This window comes from Mirounga angustirostris, unplaced genomic scaffold (assembly GCF_029215605.1).
Source record: "Mirounga angustirostris isolate CCGP_5_RB_7025 unplaced genomic scaffold, mMirAng1.0.hap1 SCAF_16, whole genome shotgun sequence".
Classification (NCBI taxonomy): domain Eukaryota; kingdom Metazoa; phylum Chordata; class Mammalia; order Carnivora; family Phocidae; genus Mirounga; species Mirounga angustirostris.
Window position 1 is genome coordinate 48,463,752 of NW_026991724.1, and position 20,321 is coordinate 48,484,072.

A 20,321-nucleotide genomic window follows, 5' to 3' on the forward strand; every position below is an offset into this window, starting at 1 on the left:
CCGTCCGCTGTGTCCCCCGCTTTATTGTTGGTGGTTTAAGGGGCTTTCCCCCCACCCGGTGTCCACCTCCCCCAGCGCACCCCTCTCCCTGTGGCAACACCCCCACAGTGAGGGGATTTTCGGGGCGCTCTCTCCCTCAGCGCCCCACTGCGAGGGTCTCCAGGTTCCTCATTGCGGGGTCTCCGGGATCCCCCCTTCTGCAGCGCTCCCCCTTCTCGGCCATGCCGCCACTTTGCGGAGGCTGGGGGGCGGGGAGGACAGCTGCAGTACCGGGGGCGGGGCCGCGGGCCGTCCGTCAGGGCGGCGGCGCTCCTGATTGGCCGGCGCCGGCCCCCCCGCGGGCGCGGGCATATGAGGAGGCGGAGGCGGCGGCCGCCGCAGACTCTGTGCGGGAGGGCTGCCGGCAGGACCGACGCGCGGACCGAGGCGCGGGCGCTGCAGAGGCCCCCAGCCCGAGCCCGCGCCTGAGCCCGCCCTGAGGCCTCTGCCCCCGGCCCCCGCCCCGCCTGCCCGCCCGCCCCTCTCCCCCGGAGCCGCCAAGATGGGGGTAGGTGCTCGGGCCGGCCGGGCCGTGCGTGTGCGCGACACTGTGGGTCCAGCGACATCGGGTGTCTGCGGGGGGCGGGGGCTCCGGAGCCACGTCCGCGGGACCCGGCCCGTCCGTCTGGTTGTGCCGCTGGTTGAGCGTGTGCGCGGGGCCGCCTGGGGCCGCGTGGTCTGTGGCGTATATTGGCGTGTCTTTGTGTGCGGAGTCCGTGGGGCACCGACCGGCCCTCTCTGCCTGCCCTGGTGCGGTTGCACGCTCCATCGTATGCGTGCGTGTGCGCGTGTGTGAGCTCCGGGCTCTAGCAGGTTCTGCCAGCCCCGTCTGCCAGCGACCGTGCGGCCCAGGTTGTGTCTGCATTCGTGTCTGGGTGTGTCTGAGAGCTGGCGTTTGTGTCTGGGGGTGTTGAAACCCCTCTGCTTCCCTGGCCGGGTGCGGACAGGTGCAGGCTATGGAATGAACACCAGATGACCTCTCTTTCTCCTTCCAGGCCTGGATTGGGGGCGGGGGGTGCTCCGCAGTGCGGCGGGTGGCCTGGGACTGTGGTGTGTGTCCATCCCCTAATCTGAGGAAGCTGATGGGGCGGGGGGGGCGGCTGGGAGAAGCAGGAGAGCCTGGCAGCGAGACTGAGTGCCTGGCTGAGGGTGCATGTGTACACATGTGGGGGGTAGGGGGGTGGGGGAGTGTATGGTGCATGTCTGGCTATGCCCTTGCCTCTGTGTCCGTGTGTCCTTGTCTGTCTGTGAGTCTCTCCAGCAGATGCCGCCTCCTTCCCTGGCTGACCACCTGATCCCCTCTGCAGCCCTGGATTTCTCCCTGCGTGTCTGGGGCGGGGCCATGGGGGGAGAGTGGGAGATGGAGGCGGGTGGGCTGGGTAGGAGGAAGACAGAGGGTCGGGATGGGAGAGGGAATATGAGGGATGGGGAGAAAGATGGCGGATGAAGGCTGATGGGCCCAGGGATGGAGGTGGGGGGGTGGGGCTGCAGATCTGTGGCTTGGGGTGGGCGAGGGGGGATGGGGAGAAGAACTGGAGGGGAGAGGACTGGGAGAGAGAAGGGGGGGAGGTGAGAGTCAGTGATGGCTTCCAGGTAAGTGGAATGGAGGGAGGGAGGTGTGGACAGATTGGAGGAGACTGAGACCTAATGCCCCGGGGAAGGAACAGGGAGCATTAGGAAAAGAAGAGGAGACAGGAGAAGAGAGGCGCTTTAGACATGGGTTGCAAAAAGAGAGGCAGAACCCTACGGAAAGAGTGAAAGAAATAGGCAGAGACAGAGAGAGATGCTCTGAAAGAGACAGAGAGAAAGAGACATAGACGTAGAGACAAAGAGAGACACGGTCAGAGAGACATGCAGAGACATGGTGAGACAAAGACATGGAGAGACATACAGAGACAAAGAGAGAAACTGAGTCTGAGATTAGGAGACCCAAGGACAGACATTTCCTATCCAAAGACGACCAAAGTCAGCTTGAAGGGTGGGAGGAGGAGGCAGAGAACAAAAGGGGAGGTGGAGAGAGAGAGATGCTCAGAGATGAAGGCTCCAGACACCCTGAGAGGGGGAGCCAGAGGCTGGCCAAGGTGCAGAAGCTGTGTGAGCTGGCGGGTGTCAGGGGGAGGCGGACAGTGGAAAATGGTGAGGAGATGCAGAGACTCGCTGCAGCGAGACAGGCGTGTCCCCCACCCTCAGAGGTGCTCCCGCCCCGCAGTGCGCCCATCTGGGCCTCCTGCCTTGACTGGGAAAGCCTCGGCTCCCCCTCCAACAGATGGAAGCCCGCCCCCAAGGGAGTCTGGTCATAGCAAGGGCACGCAGGACCCAAGGCTTGCCTGCCAGGGATGGGGCTGTCCCGGCCCCCTCCTCCCTCAGACCCAGGGGTCCAGGCCCCCCCAGCCCCTCCTCCCTCAGACCCAGGGGTCCAGGCCCCCCCAGCCCCTCCTCCCTCAGACCCAGGGGTCCAGGCCCCCCCAGCCCCTCCTGCCCCAGGCCCAGGAGTCCAGGCCCCCAGTCCCTCCTCCCTCAGACCCAGGGGTCCAGACCCTCCAACCCTTCCCCCTGAGACCCAGGAGTCCAGGCCCCCCAACCCTTCTTCCCTCAGACCCAGGAGTCCAGACCCCCAGTCCCTCCTCCCTCAGCCCCAGGAGTCCAAGGTCCCCAGCCCCTCCTCCATCAGACTCAGGAGTCCTGGCCCTAATTCCCTCCTCCCTCAGACCCAGGAGTCCAGCCCCCCAGCCCCCTCCTCCCTCAGACCCAGAGATCCAGGCCCCCCCAACCCCTCCTCCCTCAGACCCAGGAGTCCAGACCCCCAGCCCCTCCTCCCTCAGCCCCAGGAGTCCAAGGCCCCCAGCCCCTCCTCCCTCAGACCAGGGGTCCAGGCCCCCAGCCCCTCCTCCCTCAGACCAGGGGTCCAGGCCCCCAGCCCCTCCTCCCTCAGACCAGGGGTCCAGGCCCCCAGCCCCTCCTCCCTCAGACCAGGGGTCCAGGCCCCCAGCCCCTCCTCCCTCAGACCAGGGGTCCAGACCCCCAGCCCCTCCTCCCTCAGACCAGGGGTCCAGGCCCCCAGCCCCTCCTCCCTCAGACCAGGGGTCCAGACCCCCAGCCCCTCCTCCCTCAGCCCCAGGAGTCCAAGGTCCCCAGCCCCTCCTCCCTCAGACCAGGGGTCCAGGCCCTCAGCCCCTCCTCCCTCAGACCAGGGGTCCAGGCCCTCAGCCCCTCCTCCCTCAAACCAGGGGTCCAGGCCCTCAGCCCCTCCTCCCTCAGACCAGGGGTCCAGGCCCTCAGCCCCTCCTCCCTCAGACCAGGGGTCCAGACCCCCAGCCCCTGCTTCCTCCAAGCATCGGCTCCCAGCCTTCCCTAAGGTTTCAGGTGTTGGCTGCTGTTTTTCTCCCGCACTCCTGCCAGGCCCCCATCTCTCTCCTCTCCTGCCTTCCCCCTCATTTCTCTGCCTTGACCCCATGACCTTCTATCTCCACATTTCTCCATCCATGGGGCCACCCCCGTGGGCAGGTAAGACCCCTCCTGGCACAGGGAGTGGAGACGTGCCCTGCCTGTCCTCAGGCCTCCGTGCTTTTGAGTCAGACGCAGTGCTGCTGCAGGGCTGGCCCAGGGCCAAGCCCCCCTCCCACCCTCTGAAACCCTCTCAGAGGCTCCCGGGCCTCCAGGCTGCAGTAACCCCCAGGCTCAGCCCCTGGGTCTGGGGGCCGGCAGCAGGCAGCTCAACCCGCTACAAGGTCATGAGGGGATTAGCGTTGAGCTGCCTGAGCCTGGGATCCCGGCTTGGCCCTGGGCCCGCAGGATCTGTCAGCAGCCCTCTTCCAGCACCTGGCCTCGCCTCACCCCTCCTGCCAGCCTCCGGGGACACTGCCTTCCCCATCTGCCCAAGCCCCCTGGACTGGAACCCCCCTCGCCCCCTCACGCCACATCCAGTTCGGGCCAGGCCTGGGGCTTCTGTACCCGAAATCCCAGCCAGCTCCTAGTCTGTCCTCCAGAGACCTGACCTTGCCCGTCCCCTGTTCAGAGCTGTCTGTGGCGGCCACCAAGCCCCGAGAGAGAGGCCAGGGCCCACAGCTTGTCAGTCAAGACCCTCGGGACTGGCTGTGTGTCCAGCCAGGCTGCCATCCCTGTGCATAGTAGGCTGCGTCCCGGGCTTTTGTCCCAGCTGTGACCCACACCTGCAGTACCCTTTCCTCTGTCCCTGCCAGGCCTGTGGGGTCTCCCAGGATTAGCTGCGTCCTTCGAGAGGCAGAGACTGAGACACCCATGGGGCTGGGGAAAGGGGCCCAGGAAAAGAGCCGGGGAGAGAAGACGGGGAGAGTGACAGAGGCAGGGAGACCTGGAGCTGGAAGGACTGAAATGTTGAGACAGACAGGTCAGAGTGAGACAGCCAGAGATAGACAAGGCGGTTAAAACAGGAGAGGCAGAGAGGGAGAGACACGCCAAGCATTCTAGAGGAGGACACACACAGCTCGAAAGTTGAAGACAGAGACTCATGACAGAGAGAGGCAGAGAGCAGGACGGGGAAAGACACGGAGGCAGAAATCCCGACACTCAGAGACAGTCGGAGATCCCGAGACACATCGACTCTCCCAGAGAGAGATTCAGCCAGACGTGGGGAGAGATGGTTCAAGAGATGCAGACAGACATTGTATGAGACAGAGAGACCTACAGAGCCAGAGTTCAGACAGACAGACAGACAGAATTATGCAGAGACACATGCGGAGAGACTCAGAGGCAGAGACAGACGACGTAAAGAGATGAAGGAGATAGAGCAGGGAGACAGAGATGGAGAGATAAAGAGGTAGGAGACAGAGAGACAAAAAAGAACAATAAGACAGAAGGGGACAGAGACCTCGAGAGACAGCTCCAGAGACAGAGGAAGACAGACATAGCAAGAGACGGACACTCGGGGAGTTGGGACAGGCCCAGGGAGAGGGAGGAAGAGACATACACAGAGACAAAGAGACACCAAATGACTGAAGGAGAGAGAGCCCCAGAGATAGGCACAGAAACAGAGAGAGAGACAGAAGCACAGACAGACCCGGACAGAGACCCTCGGGGACAGAGACCCAGAGATAACACGGCACCAGAGACGGTGAGGCCAATCAAAGAGACGAGACCCACGGGTTCTGAGAGACAACCACCCAGAGACACGGGGCAGAGACAGGGAGGTGCTGGCGAACAGACCGCGACCCCCAGAGCCAGCCCCTGCCTGATGCGATGAGGAGGCAGGCCAGGGTGAGGGTGGGGCCTGGAGGGCCAGTGTCCCCCTTGTAACCCCTTCTCGCCCGCAGTCTGGTGGCTCTGACAGCTATCGTGTCGCCACCTCGCAGGACAAGAAAGATGACAAGGGCTCGCCCAAGAAAAGCAAGGGCACCAAAGAGCGCAGGGACCTGGATGACCTCAAGAAGGAGGTGGCTATGGTAAGCCCCACCCTTCGTGCCCGCACACCCTCCCAGAGTGGAGATGTGGCTGGGGATGGGCCTCATGCTCTCAGGTCCTGGCCCAGCCCCCGAAAGGCCTTGGTTCTCACTGCCTCCCCCCAAACTCTTGTTCCTCAGACAGAGCACAAGATGTCGGTGGAAGAGGTGTGCCGGAAATACAACACGGACTGCGTGCAGGTGCGGCTGGGCCCGAAGGAGGAGCACCTCTGGGAGGGGGTGCTGGGGGCCTGGACCCCTGAGTCTGAGGGAGGAGGGAGCTGGGGCCCGGGACTTCTGGGTCCGAGGGAGGAAGGTGCTGGGAGTCTGGACTCCTGGGTCTGAGGGAGGAGGGGCTGGGGGCCTGGACTCCTGGGTCTGAGGGAGGAGGGGCTGGGGGCCTGGACTCCTGGGTCTGAGGGAGGAGGGGCTGGGGGCCTGGACCCCTGAGTCTGAGGGAGGAGGGAGCTGGGGCCCGGGACTTCTGGGTCCGAGGGAGGAAGGTGCTGGGAGTCTGGACTCCTGGGTCTGAGGGAGGAGGGGCTGGGGGCCTGAGTCCTGGGTGCCTGGGGTGCTTGTGAAGCATTGGGGTGCCAGGCTGGCTCAGGGAGGGTCCTGTGTGAGTCCTGTGTCCCCCAGGGTCTGACCCACAGCAAAGCCCAAGAGATCCTGGCCCGGGATGGGCCCAATGCGCTCACACCACCGCCTACCACTCCAGAATGGGTCAAGTTCTGCCGCCAGCTCTTTGGGGGCTTCTCAATCCTGCTGTGGATTGGAGCCATCCTCTGCTTCCTGGCCTATGGCATCCAGGCGGGCACAGAGGACGACCCCTCGGGCGACAATGTGAGTGCCCTCCAGCCTGCCCTGCACCAGGGCTGGGACACTTAGGGACGCAAACCCCGCCCCGCTTCTCCTGCCCCTTCCGGCTTCTGAAAGCCCACTCTCCAGCTGGGTCATCGGACCTGCATAAAAGCAAAGCCAAGTAACTTGTGTGCCATGTGGGGTGTGTGAGCTGAGGCTCTGTCCCAAGGCTTTGTGATCTCAGTGGCCTTGGGGACAGGCACCACCAGGTGGTCATGGCCTGAAAGATCCTCCCGCAAAAGTCAGGACTCTGGTGTAGAGAGCCAGACATCCAGCTACTGATCTGTCAGGACCCATCCCCCAGTGCAGGGGGACACGTGCGCATAAACACAGACCCGCACCCTGACCACGTGGAGATCCTTGCACATGCGCACACGCGTAGACTCAACACCGTCACGCCTGCCACAGACTCAGACACAGTCGCCTAGTTCAGACACAACCACGGACACAGATGTAGACGGACAGACACAGGAACTCAGACATACACAGAGCTGCAGGCCTAGCCTGGGGACAGACAGACAAACCTGCAAGTCAAGCACGGACAGATCGTATTCCCAGACATTAAAACCCGGGGTGCCTGGCTGGCTCGGTCGGAGGAGTGTGCGACTCTTGATCTTGGGGTTGTGAGTTCGAGCCCCACATTGGGTGTAGAGATTACCCAATAAATAAAACTTAAAAAAAATTAAAACTCAAATAGGCAGATAGACACGGAGTCTCAGACCCAGGCAGAGAGAGACAGACAGAGATCCACACAGAGACTCAAACACAAACAGTCCCATAAATTTAAAGCCAGGCATGCAGACTGTCAGACAGACACACTGACTTAAGCGTAGACAGACATGTGGACAGATAATAGCATACGCTCAGATTCTCAAACTCAGGCAGAAAGACAGACAGGTGGACACACAAAATCGAGAGATGGGCTGACCTAGAGCTCAAACATACCCCATGTGCGGAAAGAGGGACCCAAACATGAACAGGCAGAAGGACACACGGACCCTCAAGTAGACAAAACCTGGGGTCAGACACATAAATACCGACCCCCCCCCGCCAGCTCCTGTTGACTCAGAGTTCCCTTCCCGGATTCCGCAAATCTCGGGGTGAGGCTGGTAGGGAGCAGCTCTGAGGTACAACCCTGTGTCCCCCCCACAGCTGTACCTGGGCATCGTGCTGGCAGCTGTGGTCATCATCACCGGCTGCTTCTCCTACTACCAGGAGGCCAAGAGCTCCAAGATCATGGAGTCCTTCAAGAACATGGTTCCCCAGGTGAAGGGGGGTCCCGGAAGGGGTCAGGTGGGAGTAGGAGGTTGGGGGTGAGGTGTGCCATCCAAGCCCAGGCGGAGAGCTGGGGCACTGACTCTTCTCCACTCGGCCCCCAGCAAGCCCTGGTGATCCGAGAGGGTGAGAAGATGCAGGTGAACGCTGAGGAGGTGGTGGTCGGGGACCTGGTGGAGATCAAGGGTGGAGACCGAGTCCCGGCCGACCTACGAATCATCTCAGCCCATGGTTGCAAGGTGGGACCGGGACCTGGGGCCCAGCTCTGTCCTTCCTGGAGTGGCTCTGGGGTCCAGGCTCTCAGCCCCTTCTTCCTTCAGACTCAGAAGTCCAGGCCCCCAGCCCCCATCCTTCAGATTCAGGAATCGTGCTCCCAGCCCCCTCCTCCTTCAGACCTAAGAGTCCAGGCCCCCAGCCCCCTCCTCCCTCAGACCCAGGGCTCTAGGCCTCAGCACCCTTCTCCCTCAGACTCAGGAGCCTAGGCCCCCAGCCCCCTCCTCCCTCAGACTCAGGGGTCCAGACCCCCAACCCTCTCCTTCCTCAGACCAGGGGTCTGGACGCTTAGCCTCCCCTCCTTCAAACCCAGAAGTCTTGCCCTCAGCCTTCTCCTCCCTCAGACCCAAGAATCCAGGGCCCTGCCCCCCTCTTTCCTCAGACCCATGGGTCAGGCCCCAGCTCCACCTTCGCCAGGATCCAGGAGTCCAGACCCCTGGTCCCCACCCCCCAGATGTATCAATACCTTAGACCTTGGCAAGAAGCCTCTGCTTCCCACCTTCAAGAGCCCAACCTCTAGCCCACCGGCCACCACTCCTTCACCCAGGTGTCCAGGCCTCTCCTTATGGCTTCCATGGATACAGCCTCAGCCCCATGTCCTCTGGACAAGTGCTCCCTGACCCCAGGGCTGAGCCCTCTGTCCCTTCACCCACCCTCAGGTGGACAACTCCTCCCTGACTGGCGAATCGGAACCTCAGACCCGCTCTCCTGACTGCACACATGACAACCCCTTGGAGACTCGGAACATTACCTTCTTTTCTACCAACTGCGTGGAAGGTGCGGCAGGGTGTGGTGGGGGCACCCATGTTGGGGCAGGGCTGGTCCAGACCGAGGGATGTGCGTCTGGGGCTCGGGGCTCCCCGAACCTCGCCGAGACCCCATCCCCAGCTCAGCCTACCCCGCTCTGGCCCCCCAGGCACGGCTCGCGGCGTGGTGGTGGCCACGGGTGACCGCACTGTCATGGGCCGCATTGCCACGCTGGCTTCAGGCCTGGAGGTGGGCAAGACGCCCATCGCCATCGAGATCGAGCACTTCATCCAGCTCATCACCGGCGTGGCCGTCTTCCTGGGCGTCTCCTTCTTCATCCTGTCTCTCATTCTCGGATACACCTGGCTCGAGGCTGTCATCTTCCTCATCGGCATCATTGTGGCCAATGTCCCAGAGGGCCTGCTGGCCACCGTCACTGTAAGGCCCAGACCCCCACGTCTGAGGGAGGCGGGGGCTGGGGGCCTGACTGCCACGGTCCTGAGGAGGACAGCTGGCACACTGAGGGATGAGCCTCCTGGGTCTTGAATGACTGGGTCTGGGGACTCAGAAGGCCTTCTTTTTTTTTTTTTATTTTTTTTTTAAATTTTTTTTTTCAAAGATTTTATTTATTTATTTGACAGAGACAGAGATAGCAAGAGCAGGAACACAAGCAGCGGGAGTGGGAGAGGGAGAAGCAGGCTTCCTGCTGAGCAGGGAGCCCGATGTGGGACTCGATCCCAGGACCCTGGGATCATGACCTGAGCCGAAGGCAGACGCTTAACGACTGAGCCACCCAGGCGCCCTCAGAAGGCCTTCTTAACGAAACAAACAAAAATCTTGGGGCACGCTGCAAAGCATGAAGGGCTAACAGCCTATCACGTTCTTTTTTTTTTTCTTTCTTTCTTTTTTTTTTTTTTTTCTTTCTTTTTTTTTTGGAGAAAGAGGTGGCGGGGAGGGAGTAAGTGAGCAGGGGGAGGGACAGAGGGAGAGGGAGAGAGAGAATCCCAAGCAGACTCCCTGCTTAGCGCAGAGCCCGACACAGGGCTCGATCCCACGACCCTGAGATCATGACCTGAGCCAAAATCAAGAGTCGGAGGCTCAACTGACTGAGCCACCAGGCGCCCCGTCAGTCCTACCACTGTCTAAGTTAACTTACACAATTAAGATGTACACCCTCATGGGGCTCCTGGCTGGCTCAGTGAGTGTAGCACATGATTCTTGATCTCGGGGTTGTGAGTTCAAGCCCCACGTTGGGTATAGAGATGACTTAGAAATAAAATCTTAAAAAAAAAAAAAAAAAAAAAAAGGAAGTGCACCCTCATGGTAAAAAGTCTAAAGAATAGATTAAAATAGTTAAAAAATAAAATAAAATAATGCCCCCGCCCTGCCCTGCTGACCAGCGGTCAGCCCCACCACAGAAGTGCATCATCTACACCACTCCCGGGCAGGTGTGGGCGTATTCCAGCCTGTGGCTCAGCGCTGACAGTACATAGACCAGATCGTCCCAGGAATTCTCTTCTGCTGCTTGATTCTTTTTACTTAATATCTCCTGCAGCATTTTCCCCATTAGCATGTGCAAAGCCAGGGTAGGTCCAAGGCTTTTTACAGATGTGGGGTCACGCATTTGGACGCCCCGGCTGTGAGTCTGGGCGCGTGCAGGTGGGCGGCACGCAGACTGAGTTCCCCAGAAACCCCCTCCAGACCTTGTCCGGCTTCTTCCCCCCAACCCAAAGGTTACCCCTACCCTGGCTTCCAGCAGCATCACCGTACTGCATAGCAACGGAATAATTGAGTCCAAACCCTTGCTTCGGGCTCAGTTTTATGCTGGACACGATGTTCTTGAACTTCATCCTTGAAGGTGCAAGAAGCAGGAGCCTGCTCTTTCCCATTGCTGTGTATCATGCCACCTTTTCCCCCCTGCGGTTTATTTCCCCCTTCTGCTGTTAGTAGACATTGTTTCTCGTTCGGGACGATTAGGAAGAAAGCTGCTGTGCCCAGAACAGTAGCTGCCTTTGGGGGCGCATCCGAGCCCACTTTTGTTGGTCTGTGCCTTGGGATGGAGTTGCCGGACAGCAACACTCTTCTGTGTGTGCGTCTGTGTTGTTGCTGCTTGGTGTTCGGGGGCAGCGCTCTTTCCTTGGATGGGCCACCCAGGGTGGGTCGCGGGCGCTCTCGTCGCTGGTGTAAGCCTGTCGCCCGGCGGTCCCCATGACTGGCCCGCCCCCGCTGCGCCCCCCCCCAGGTGTGTCTGACGCTGACAGCCAAGCGCATGGCTCGGAAGAACTGCTTGGTGAAAAACCTGGAGGCTGTCGAGACCCTGGGCTCCACATCTACCATTTGCTCAGACAAGACAGGGACCCTCACCCAGAATCGCATGACGGTCGCCCACATGTGGTTTGACAACCAGATCCACGAGGCCGACACCACGGAGGACCAGTCAGGTGAGGGTGGGGCCCCGGCGGGGACCGAGGGGGTCTGGCCCTGAGGCGCTGTGACAGGGGACATGTGCCTCCTTCAGGAACCTCGTTCGACAAGAGCTCGCACACCTGGGTGGCCCTGTCCCACATCGCTGGCCTCTGCAACCGCGCCGTCTTCAAGGGAGGTCAGGACAACATCCCTGTGCTCAAGGTGGGTCCAGCTGCCCCCCTCGCCTCGGCCCTGCCCGTGGCCACCGCCATTGCTCTGCTCTGACGGCCCTCTGTACCCCCAGAGGGATGTGGCCGGGGATGCCTCTGAGTCCGCCCTGCTCAAGTGCATCGAACTGTCGTCTGGCTCTGTGAAGCTGATGCGCGAACGTAACAAGAAAGTGGCTGAGATTCCCTTCAATTCCACCAACAAATACCAGGTACTCCAGGGCTGTCTAGGAGAGCTAGCCTGGCCCTCAGTGTCTCGGTTGTGCCTGTAAGCGGTCACCTCTGCCCCACTGCCCCCCTTACTTTGGACAAGTTACTAACCTTCCAGAGCCTTGGTTTCACCATCTGTGAAATGGGAATGATAGTGTCCGCCTGGTTAGGTGAGGAACAGGCTGACCCAGGGAGTGAGAGCAAGGTCTCTGCCGGAGTGGGAGGCAGAGGAATAAAGATCTTCCTATAGCAGAGAGTGGGGACCCACCGGAGAGCTCTCATTCATTCCACAGATATTTGCTTGAGCAGCCACCGCATGTCAGGAGCATGTTTTAGGTGCTGGGGTACCTTTGGCAGTGAGTGAAACAGTGGACATGGAATGCACAGTCTAGTGCTAGAAGACAGATGATGACAAAAGCATGAGGAAGTACAGAATATGCTGGCTGCAGGTGTCTGGGGCAAGGGTGTTCTAGGCAGTAGGCATAGCATGTGCAAAGGCCCTGAGGCAGGAGTGTACTGATGTGTCTGAACAACAGCCAGGCAGCCAGGATGGTGGAGCAGGGAGCCAGGGAGTGTGCTGGAGGTAAGGGCACTGGGTACCTGGCCAGGTCCTCTTGGGCTCGTGGGCCGTGGAGAAGACTCAGGTGTGGACTTTTAAGAGGGACACGAGCCACGGGAGGGCTCTGTGCGGAGGAGAGATGGGACCTGACTCATGTTTTTAAAAAGAGTTTCACTGAGATATAATTCATATATCATAGATCACCCACATAAAGTGCGTAATTCAGCATTTTGGTATATTCACAGATACGTGCAATCAGCTCCACAGTTATGGAACATTCCATCACGTCAAAAAGAAGCCTCACACTCCTTAGCTCTTTTCCCCCTCCTCCCCCATCTCGTCTGATTCCTAAGCAACCACTCATCTACGTTCTTGTCTCTATGCGTTGGCCTATTCTGGACATTTCATATAAATGGAATCCTACGATACGTGGTGTTTTGTGACTGGCGTGTTTCACTTCGTGTGATGTTCTCAAGGTCCATTCACGCACGTTGTGGTGTGTGTTGGTACTCCGGACCTCTCTGTGGCCGGGTAATGTTGCGTTGTCTGCACAGTCCACAGTTTGTTGATCCCTTCATCTGCTGACGGACCTTTGAGTCATTCGCCCCTTTGAGCTACTGCGTGTGATGCTGCTGGGAACTTCACACACACGTTTCTGTGTGGACACACTTTGTGTGTCTCGGGTGTGTGTGTCCCTGGGAATGGCTGGCTCATATAGTAACTCTCCTTGGAGCCTTTTGGGGGGCTGTCAGACTATTTGCCAAAGTGGCTGCCCCATTTTCCACTCACTCACATTTCTTAAAGGATCCTCCTGGCTGCTGTGGGGAGGAAGTATTATGGGCTGGGGAGGGCAGACACGGAGACTCAATGTGATATTCCCTACGAGAGATGGGGGTGGCCGGACGGGGAGGGCAGGGGGGCAGGTGAGAAGAGGTCAGAATCTGGGTGTATTTGAGAGATGAGCTGAGCAGATTTGGTGATAGGTCAGATGTGGGATGAGAGGAAGCCGGGTGAGGCAGGGAGAGGGCCATGTACCCTAGGGATGTCCATGATTTTTGTGAGCGAGCCCCATGGGCAGAAACATCTGTGAGATGGAGAGACAGAAATGGGCAGGGGTGAGCCGGGATCCCTGGGAGAGACTTTGAGAACCAGATGGAGATCTCTTGGGTAGAGAGTTTGGGGCAGAGAGTTTTGCATTCTGGGGGAGACCCAGCTGTGGTCTGTCCTGGCTCCCATGCCTCTGGGCGGAGGGTGGGGGCCATCCCCTCCCCCAGCTGGGTCCCGCCGAGGCTCAGGCATGCCCGCCCCCCACCCTCTCCACAGCTCTCCATCCACGAGACTGAGGACCCCAACGACAACCGGTACCTGCTGGTGATGAAGGGCGCCCCCGAGCGCATCCTGGACCGCTGCTCCACCATCCTGCTGCAGGGCAAGGAGCAGCCCCTGGACGAGGAGATGAAAGAGGCCTTCCAGAACGCCTACCTGGAGCTCGGCGGCCTGGGCGAGCGTGTGCTGGGTGCGTACCTCGGGTGGGGCTGACTTGGTGGGGGAGCCCTTGAGGGTTTGGAGGGGTGTGAGGCTGTCCGGAGCCTGGCTCAGAATAGGCCCTCCCAGAATGCATCATGAATGAATGAATGAATGAATGAGCGAGTGTGTGTATGAACGAGAGGGGAAGCCATCTTTAGGGGATGAATGTTGACAGACTACGCCCCCGGCTGGGGCTGCCCTGACTACAGGGACGCTGGTGGCCAAGAGCTGTGGGCGGGGAGGGTGGCCGTCTGAGGCTGGAGCCCTCATGCCCTCACTCCATCTGCCATCAGGTTTCTGCCATTACTACCTGCCCGAGGAGCAGTTCCCCAAGGGCTTTGCCTTCGACTGCGACGACGTGAACTTCACCACGGACAACCTCTGCTTCGTCGGCCTCATGTCCATGATCGACCCGCCCCGGGCGGCCGTCCCCGACGCAGTGGGCAAGTGCCGCAGCGCTGGCATAAAGGTGTGGCCTGGGGCAGCCGGGGAGGCGGCGGCGGGGCCCCCTGGGGGGCCGGCGGTGAGGCTGGACCATCCCCGAACAATGCCCACAGGTCATCATGGTCACGGGTGATCACCCCATCACGGCAAAGGCCATCGCCAAGGGCGTGGGCATCATCTCCGAGGGCAACGAGACAGTGGAGGACATTGCTGCCCGGCTCAACATTCCCGTCAGCCAGGTCAACCCCCGGTGAGGCCCGTCCCCCCCCCAACTCCGGCCTTCCTCCGGGACGGCCTGTCCACCTTCCTTCGGCTCTCAGCACCTGGGTGCCACGCCTCCTCCACATGTGAGGACGGGCAGCGTGGGGAAGGGCTGCATCTGAGCTTCCCTGCTCACGAGCTGTGTGAACCTGGGCAAGTCACTTACACCTCCTGAGCCTCAGTTTCAGAGCCCAGTCCTCCTGCCTCTCCTGTTTGTGGGCTCGGCCTGCCTGGCTGTCTGTCCATGAATCCCCATATGCCCTGACCAGCCCTCTGCTCTTCCCAGGGATGCCAAGGCCTGCGTGATCCATGGCACCGATCTCAAGGACTTTACCTCGGAGCAAATCGATGAGATCCTGCAGAACCACACCGAGATCGTCTTTGCCCGCACATCCCCCCAGCAGAAGCTCATTATTGTGGAAGGCTGCCAGAGACAGGTGCGCTTGGGCTGAGGCCCCCTTGGAGGACGGGGCTGGGGCCGGGCCTCTGGGCGTCATCCTCACCCCCTCTCCCTGCAGGGAGCCATCGTGGCTGTGACCGGGGATGGTGTGAACGACTCCCCCGCCCTGAAAAAGGCTGACATCGGCGTGGCCATGGGCATTGCTGGCTCAGACGTGTCCAAGCAGGCAGCGGACATGATTCTGCTGGATGACAACTTTGCCTCTATTGTCACGGGTGTGGAGGAGGGTGAGTTGGCCGGGGAGGCCCTGGAGACTGGGGTTCCTGCCGGAGGCCCCAAGAAGGGCAAGAGGAACTGGCCAGGGCTGTGGCGGAATGCATGGTAGGAAGACACCAGAACCCTTCCGAGCCCCAGTGGAGCCTGCAGCTTGTCCTTTCCAGTCTTCCTCTGCCCAGTGGGGTTGGGAGCTCCCTGGGGGCAGGGCTGAGCTGACGCGCTTCTGGGGCCCAGTCTGGCAGGCGAGGCAGACGTAGAAGCATTTTGAAAATGCCTGTAGGTGCAACCATGGGGAAGCTGAGGGTCCTTTCGGGAGCCCTGTGGGGGCCCCTCACCCAACCTGGGGTCAGGGGGGCAAAGGAAGCTTCTAGAGTGGATAGGAATCACTATGTGGAGTCCCAAGGGCTGAGTTGGAATATTCAGGTAGAGGGGTGCCAGGGGAGGGAGCTGTGGGCAGAGGGACAGAGCGTGCACAGGCAGGGTGTGTGAGGGGGCCCGTGTGTGGGGCCGGACCTGGTGTCTGGGGCCGGGAACACTGAGTCCAGACTGAGGAGCCGGCGGGCACCGCCGCCTCCTGATGGGCCTTGATGTGGCCACAGATGGAGCTTGTTCACATTTAATTTTATTCTGATCATCAAAGCAATTCCCGATAATTATAGGAAATATAGACAAGCATCAAGAAGAAAATTGGAATCACCCATAACCTCACCATCCAGAAATAATCACTATTCATGCTGTGGTGCATTTTCTTCCAGTTTCTCTCTCCCAGTTGAAATGTCCCCAGGGTAAAAAAATAATGCATGATAAAAGAGAGCCTTAAGTGACAAATTAAATGCTCTTATCCCTTGCCTCCTTGTCCCAGAAGACATCGTGGTTAATCCTTTCTCCTTCCCCAAGACATCTATGTGTATGCAATGCACACTCTTACGGACACACCGGTCACACCTTCCAGACATGCACTGGGCTGCTACCTTGTGTCTCTTGCCTGGTGCTGGAGAGAGAGTCGTGAGCAGAGCAGACAGGGTCCCTTCCCTCCAGGAGCTGGGAGGGGCAGCTTTAGACAAGTTAACAAATGAATCATAACATAACAAACATAATTGTAAATTGTGGCAAGTGCTGAGAAGCCAACAAGTGCCATGCGTGATAGATAATAACCATGGTCATTCCCAGATAAGGGTGGGCAAGGCAGGCCTCTCGGAGGTGGGGAAAAAAAAAAAAACCACAAAGTTTAACTTCCAGTAGGGGAAATTCTAGATATACCGCAGAGCAAAGAGCACAGTGGACCCCCACGTCCCCATCCCCCAGCTCCATCACCACTCATGGCCCATCTTGTTTCATCTCAACATACACCCTGGATTATGTTGAAGCGCATTTCAATCATCATTTCCTCCATGAATACTTTAGGAAGAGACACCAGCAGTTTGTGAAAGGCAGAGGATGCACTGAGGGAATAGGAAAGAGTGGGTCTTACTTTTACACAAAGGTGATCAGACCATTCGTACCACCGTGCAGCCTGCCTTTCTGTTCCACATGAATGACATTATCTTGTTGCTCATGCCTCTCAGCACACCCGGGAGGGTGGGAGGCGGTGCTGGCTCGGTTAATCTTTAGCTTCTTTTTTTTTTATTTTAAAGATTTTCTTTATTTATTTGAGAGAGAGAGAGAGAGAGAGCACAAGAGGGGGAAGAGTCAGAGGGAGAAGCAGGCTCCCCACCGAGAGGGAGCCCGATGTGGGGTTTGATCCCTGGACTCCAGGATCATGACCTGACACTTAACTGACTGAGCTGCCCAGCTGCCCCTAGCTTCTTTTTACTCTATACACACTGGGCTGATTGAGTTCATATTGAGATATGACATGTGCACAGTAAGCTGGGCAGCTTGATGAATTTTTACACGTGTATACCCACGCAACCACCAGACCCCAACCGAGATAAAGGACATTTCCAGCCCCATTAGGGTTTCGTCAGGTTCCCTCCGGCCCATAGCTCCCCTCCCAGAAATAAACTGTATCCTGACTTTTAGCTCCATACAATAGTTTTGAACCTCATCTAAATGGAGTCATGCGATATGAGTGCTTTTGTGTCTGGCTTTTTTCACTCGACATGACATCTGTGAAATTCATCCATGGAGTTGGGTGGGCAGTAGCTCGTTCCTTTTTCTTGCTGAGTGGTATTCTGTTATATGGAAGGACCGTAGTTCATTTATCTACTTCCATGCTGATGGGCATTGGGGTCAGTTCTGGGTTTTGGCGATGGGGGCTAATGCTATGGTGAACCTTCTCGTACTTGCTTTTTGGTGGACATAAACACTCCTAGGAGTAGGATTACCGGGTCAATAGAGTAGGGGGGTGTTTAACTTTAATACAAACTGCCAAATGGTCTTCCCAAGTGGCTATATTCCAAGAATGTTTGAACAGGGTGCCATGGTTGAATGTTTGCGCGGGAAGGTGGACAGGTGGGAGGGTGGATTGGAAAGGACTCGGAGACTGGGCAGGGAAGGGGAGGGCGCCAGGGTGCCTGGGATGGGATCTGAGCCTGCCCCTGCCTCAGGCCGCCTGATCTTTGACAACCTGAAGAAGTCCATTGCCTACACCCTGACCAGCAACATCCCTGAGATCACACCCTTCTTGCTGTTTATCATGGCCAACATCCCACTGCCTCTGGGCACCATCACCATCCTCTGTATCGACCTGGGCACTGACATGGTGAGCCCCAGCCACCTTCTGGGGCCTGGGAGGGGAGGGCCCCCCACTTCCTGCTCACATGGCCTCTCCCGCCCAGGTCCCTGCCATCTCATTAGCATACGAGGCTGCAGAGAGTGACATCATGAAGAGACAGCCCAGGAACCCACGTACTGACAAGCTGGTCAATGAGAGGCTCATCAGCATGGCCTATGGGCAGATTGGTGAGGACGGGGGGACCCCACCTGGTTTATGGGTGGATGCCCAGTGCCTGCCCCATAGTGGGTACTCTGGAACCTTGTGTTGGATGAGTGGGCTGAAAGCAGGATTTGGTGCTGGAGGTTTGGGAGGAGTGACTTGCAGAAGGGTAGTGCTCCCCAAGGCAGGGCCAGGACAGGTGGAGGATGGGCCTGGGGGTGCACCTGAGGAGCACATGGGACACCAAGTGGCAGATCAGGGTTGGCGCCAGGCTGGCCACTGCAGAGCCCCCTGCTCAATCCCCCTCCATGGTGGACAAGACAAGATCAGCCCGTGAGCACTCTGAGGGCAGGAGTGACCCCCATCCCGTCCCACCTCCTCCTCACCCTGCTGCTGGGGGTGCCACGTGCAGAGCCTTGGAGGTGCTGAGCTCCCCATTGCTGGGAGTGTCCCAGAAAGCAGAAGCTTCAATGGTGGTGGTCAGAGGCCCGGTGAGATCATTCCTACATCGGGGAGCCTGTCAGACCAAAACCTGGGGGGTTCCCAGGGTTTTATTTAGGTGGCCTGGGTCAGGTGGGGGAGAGCCTCCAGGTGAGTCCCTTCCCCGAGGCTCCTGTCCCAGGTGGCCCATGGCAGGTGCTCACCACCAGGTGGCGCTCTCAGGTGGCCCGCCGGGAGCCCAGCCTCAGATGATGCTCTGCAGTGCATTCTGAGGTAGCCTCCCCACCAGCTCCCAGTGGGAGTCTCACAGGGCCTCCCAGGTGCACTGGGCTGGCTGCTGGCCCCGACCTGAGCCTCTCCTCATCTCCTCCCCCCTCCAGGGATGATCCAGGCTCTCGGCGGCTTCTTTTCCTACTTCGTGATCCTGGCGGAAAATGGCTTCTTGCCCAGCAACCTGGTGGGCATCCGGCTGAACTGGGACGACCGCACCGTCAATGACCTGGAGGACAGTTACGGGCAGCAGTGGGTGAGTGGGTGGGCCCTGCAGCACTTGGGGGGTGTCCCAGTCACCTCTGCCCACAGCAGGCAGGAGCTCCCGTCCGCTGTCCCAGCCATGGGGGGCTGCTTCCTAGGACGACCCCTCTGCCCCAGGAGCAGCATCGAGACCCCTGCCTGGGGCTTGGGCCTCCTGGCGCCCTTGGCCCAGCCCACCGAGGTGCTCGTGACCTCTGGCCATGCCCTGTCCCACCAGCCACAGAGGGGAGGCCCCATCGGGACGGAGCCCCCACCTGCCCTGGGGCTGGTGCAGGGGGCACAGACCGGGGGTGGGGGGGCACGTGGGTCCCGGGCTGGGGCTGACTGCCGCCCCGCACGCTTGTCATCGCTCCTGCAGACGTACGAGCAGAGGAAAGTGGTGGAGTTCACGTGCCACACGGCCTTCTTCGTGAGCATCGTGGTCGTCCAGTGGGCCGATTTGATCATCTGCAAGACCCGGAGGAACTCGGTCTTCCAGCAGGGCATGAAGTGAGGGCCGGCGGCACGAGGCTCTGTTCTGTCCCATCCATGTGTCTGTCTTTACCCCTGAGTGATTTCCTCTCAAGTGGTCACATCTGTCGTGGATTCTCTCCATCTGTCCCTCCGTGTGTATTGGGGGGGTGAGGGGGTCACTTGGGGTCCCCCTTCCACGCCTGTCTGGGTGTTGCTGTCTCTGTCGGTCTGCCTTTCTTCTGTTGCCATCTCTCTGTCTCCCTGTTCGTCGCTCTGTCCGTGTGAGCCCGGGGCTGTCTGTCTGTCTCCGTCCACCTCTGGCTGTGCCTGTCCCTGGGGGGCTGGGGGCCGGGTCATGTCCAGCCTTGCCTGTGCCTCCAGGAACAAGATCCTGATCTTCGGGCTGTTTGAGGAGACGGCGCTCGCCGCCTTCCTGTCCTACTGCCCTGGGATGGACGTGGCCCTCCGCATGTACCCTCTCAAGTGAGTGCCCCTCACCCTCCCCGCCGCCTGCCCCAGGATCCTCCGAGGAGCCTTCCCTGTGGGCCATCCTCACAGACCCCACGTGGATCTCAAGCCCCACCTCTCCTGCTGTCTCTTTGGGGACCCCCCCATCACAGTCCCTGTTCTTTTTTTTTTTCTCAAAGATTTTATTATCTTTAAGTAACCTCTGCACCCAGTGTGGGGCTCAGACTCACAACCCTGAGATCCAGAGCCGCCTGCTCCACCGACTGAGCCGGCCAGGCGCCCCACGGTCTCTGTTTTGATGCCAATGAGCCCTCCCCCGTGGACATCCTCACAGAGGGGCACTCAGCGGGCCCCAGCCTGCAGCCCCGGCCAGAGGGCAAGGGAGAATCCACCCCAGGGTGGCCCTCCTGTTCTCCAGACTCAGCCTCTCTGTCCCCCGGGACGACCCCTCACCGACGCCCTCCTGCTCTCCCATCTCTGCAGGCCCAGCTGGTGGTTCTGTGCCTTCCCCTACAGTTTCCTCATCTTCGTCTACGACGAGATCCGCAAACTCATCCTGCGCAGGAACCCGGGGGGTGAGGGGGCTCACCGGGTGGAGGGCGAGGCTGGGGGGCAGGGGCGCAGGTGG

At 59.6% G+C, this 20,321-nt stretch overlaps 1 protein-coding gene across 1 annotated transcript; it reads left to right on the forward strand.

Annotated features, from left to right (window-relative positions):
* The first annotated feature begins 532 nt into the window (after positions 1 to 532).
* Positions 533 to 19,712, forward strand: ATP1A3 (ATPase Na+/K+ transporting subunit alpha 3). Its single transcript, XM_045892165.2, has 21 exons — positions 533 to 547; positions 5,367 to 5,456; positions 5,595 to 5,654; positions 6,093 to 6,296; positions 7,467 to 7,580; positions 7,694 to 7,828; positions 8,522 to 8,639; positions 8,779 to 9,047; positions 10,852 to 11,050; positions 11,128 to 11,237; positions 11,320 to 11,454; positions 13,335 to 13,527; positions 13,832 to 14,007; positions 14,096 to 14,232; positions 14,530 to 14,680; positions 14,762 to 14,930; positions 17,469 to 17,623; positions 17,700 to 17,823; positions 18,619 to 18,764; positions 19,131 to 19,261; positions 19,607 to 19,712. The coding sequence occupies exons 1-21, from the start codon at positions 542 to 544 to the stop codon at positions 19,710 to 19,712; spliced, it is 2,928 nt and encodes a 975-aa protein (XP_045748121.2). The 5' UTR covers positions 533 to 541.
* Positions 19,713 to 20,321: the final 609 nt, after the last annotated feature.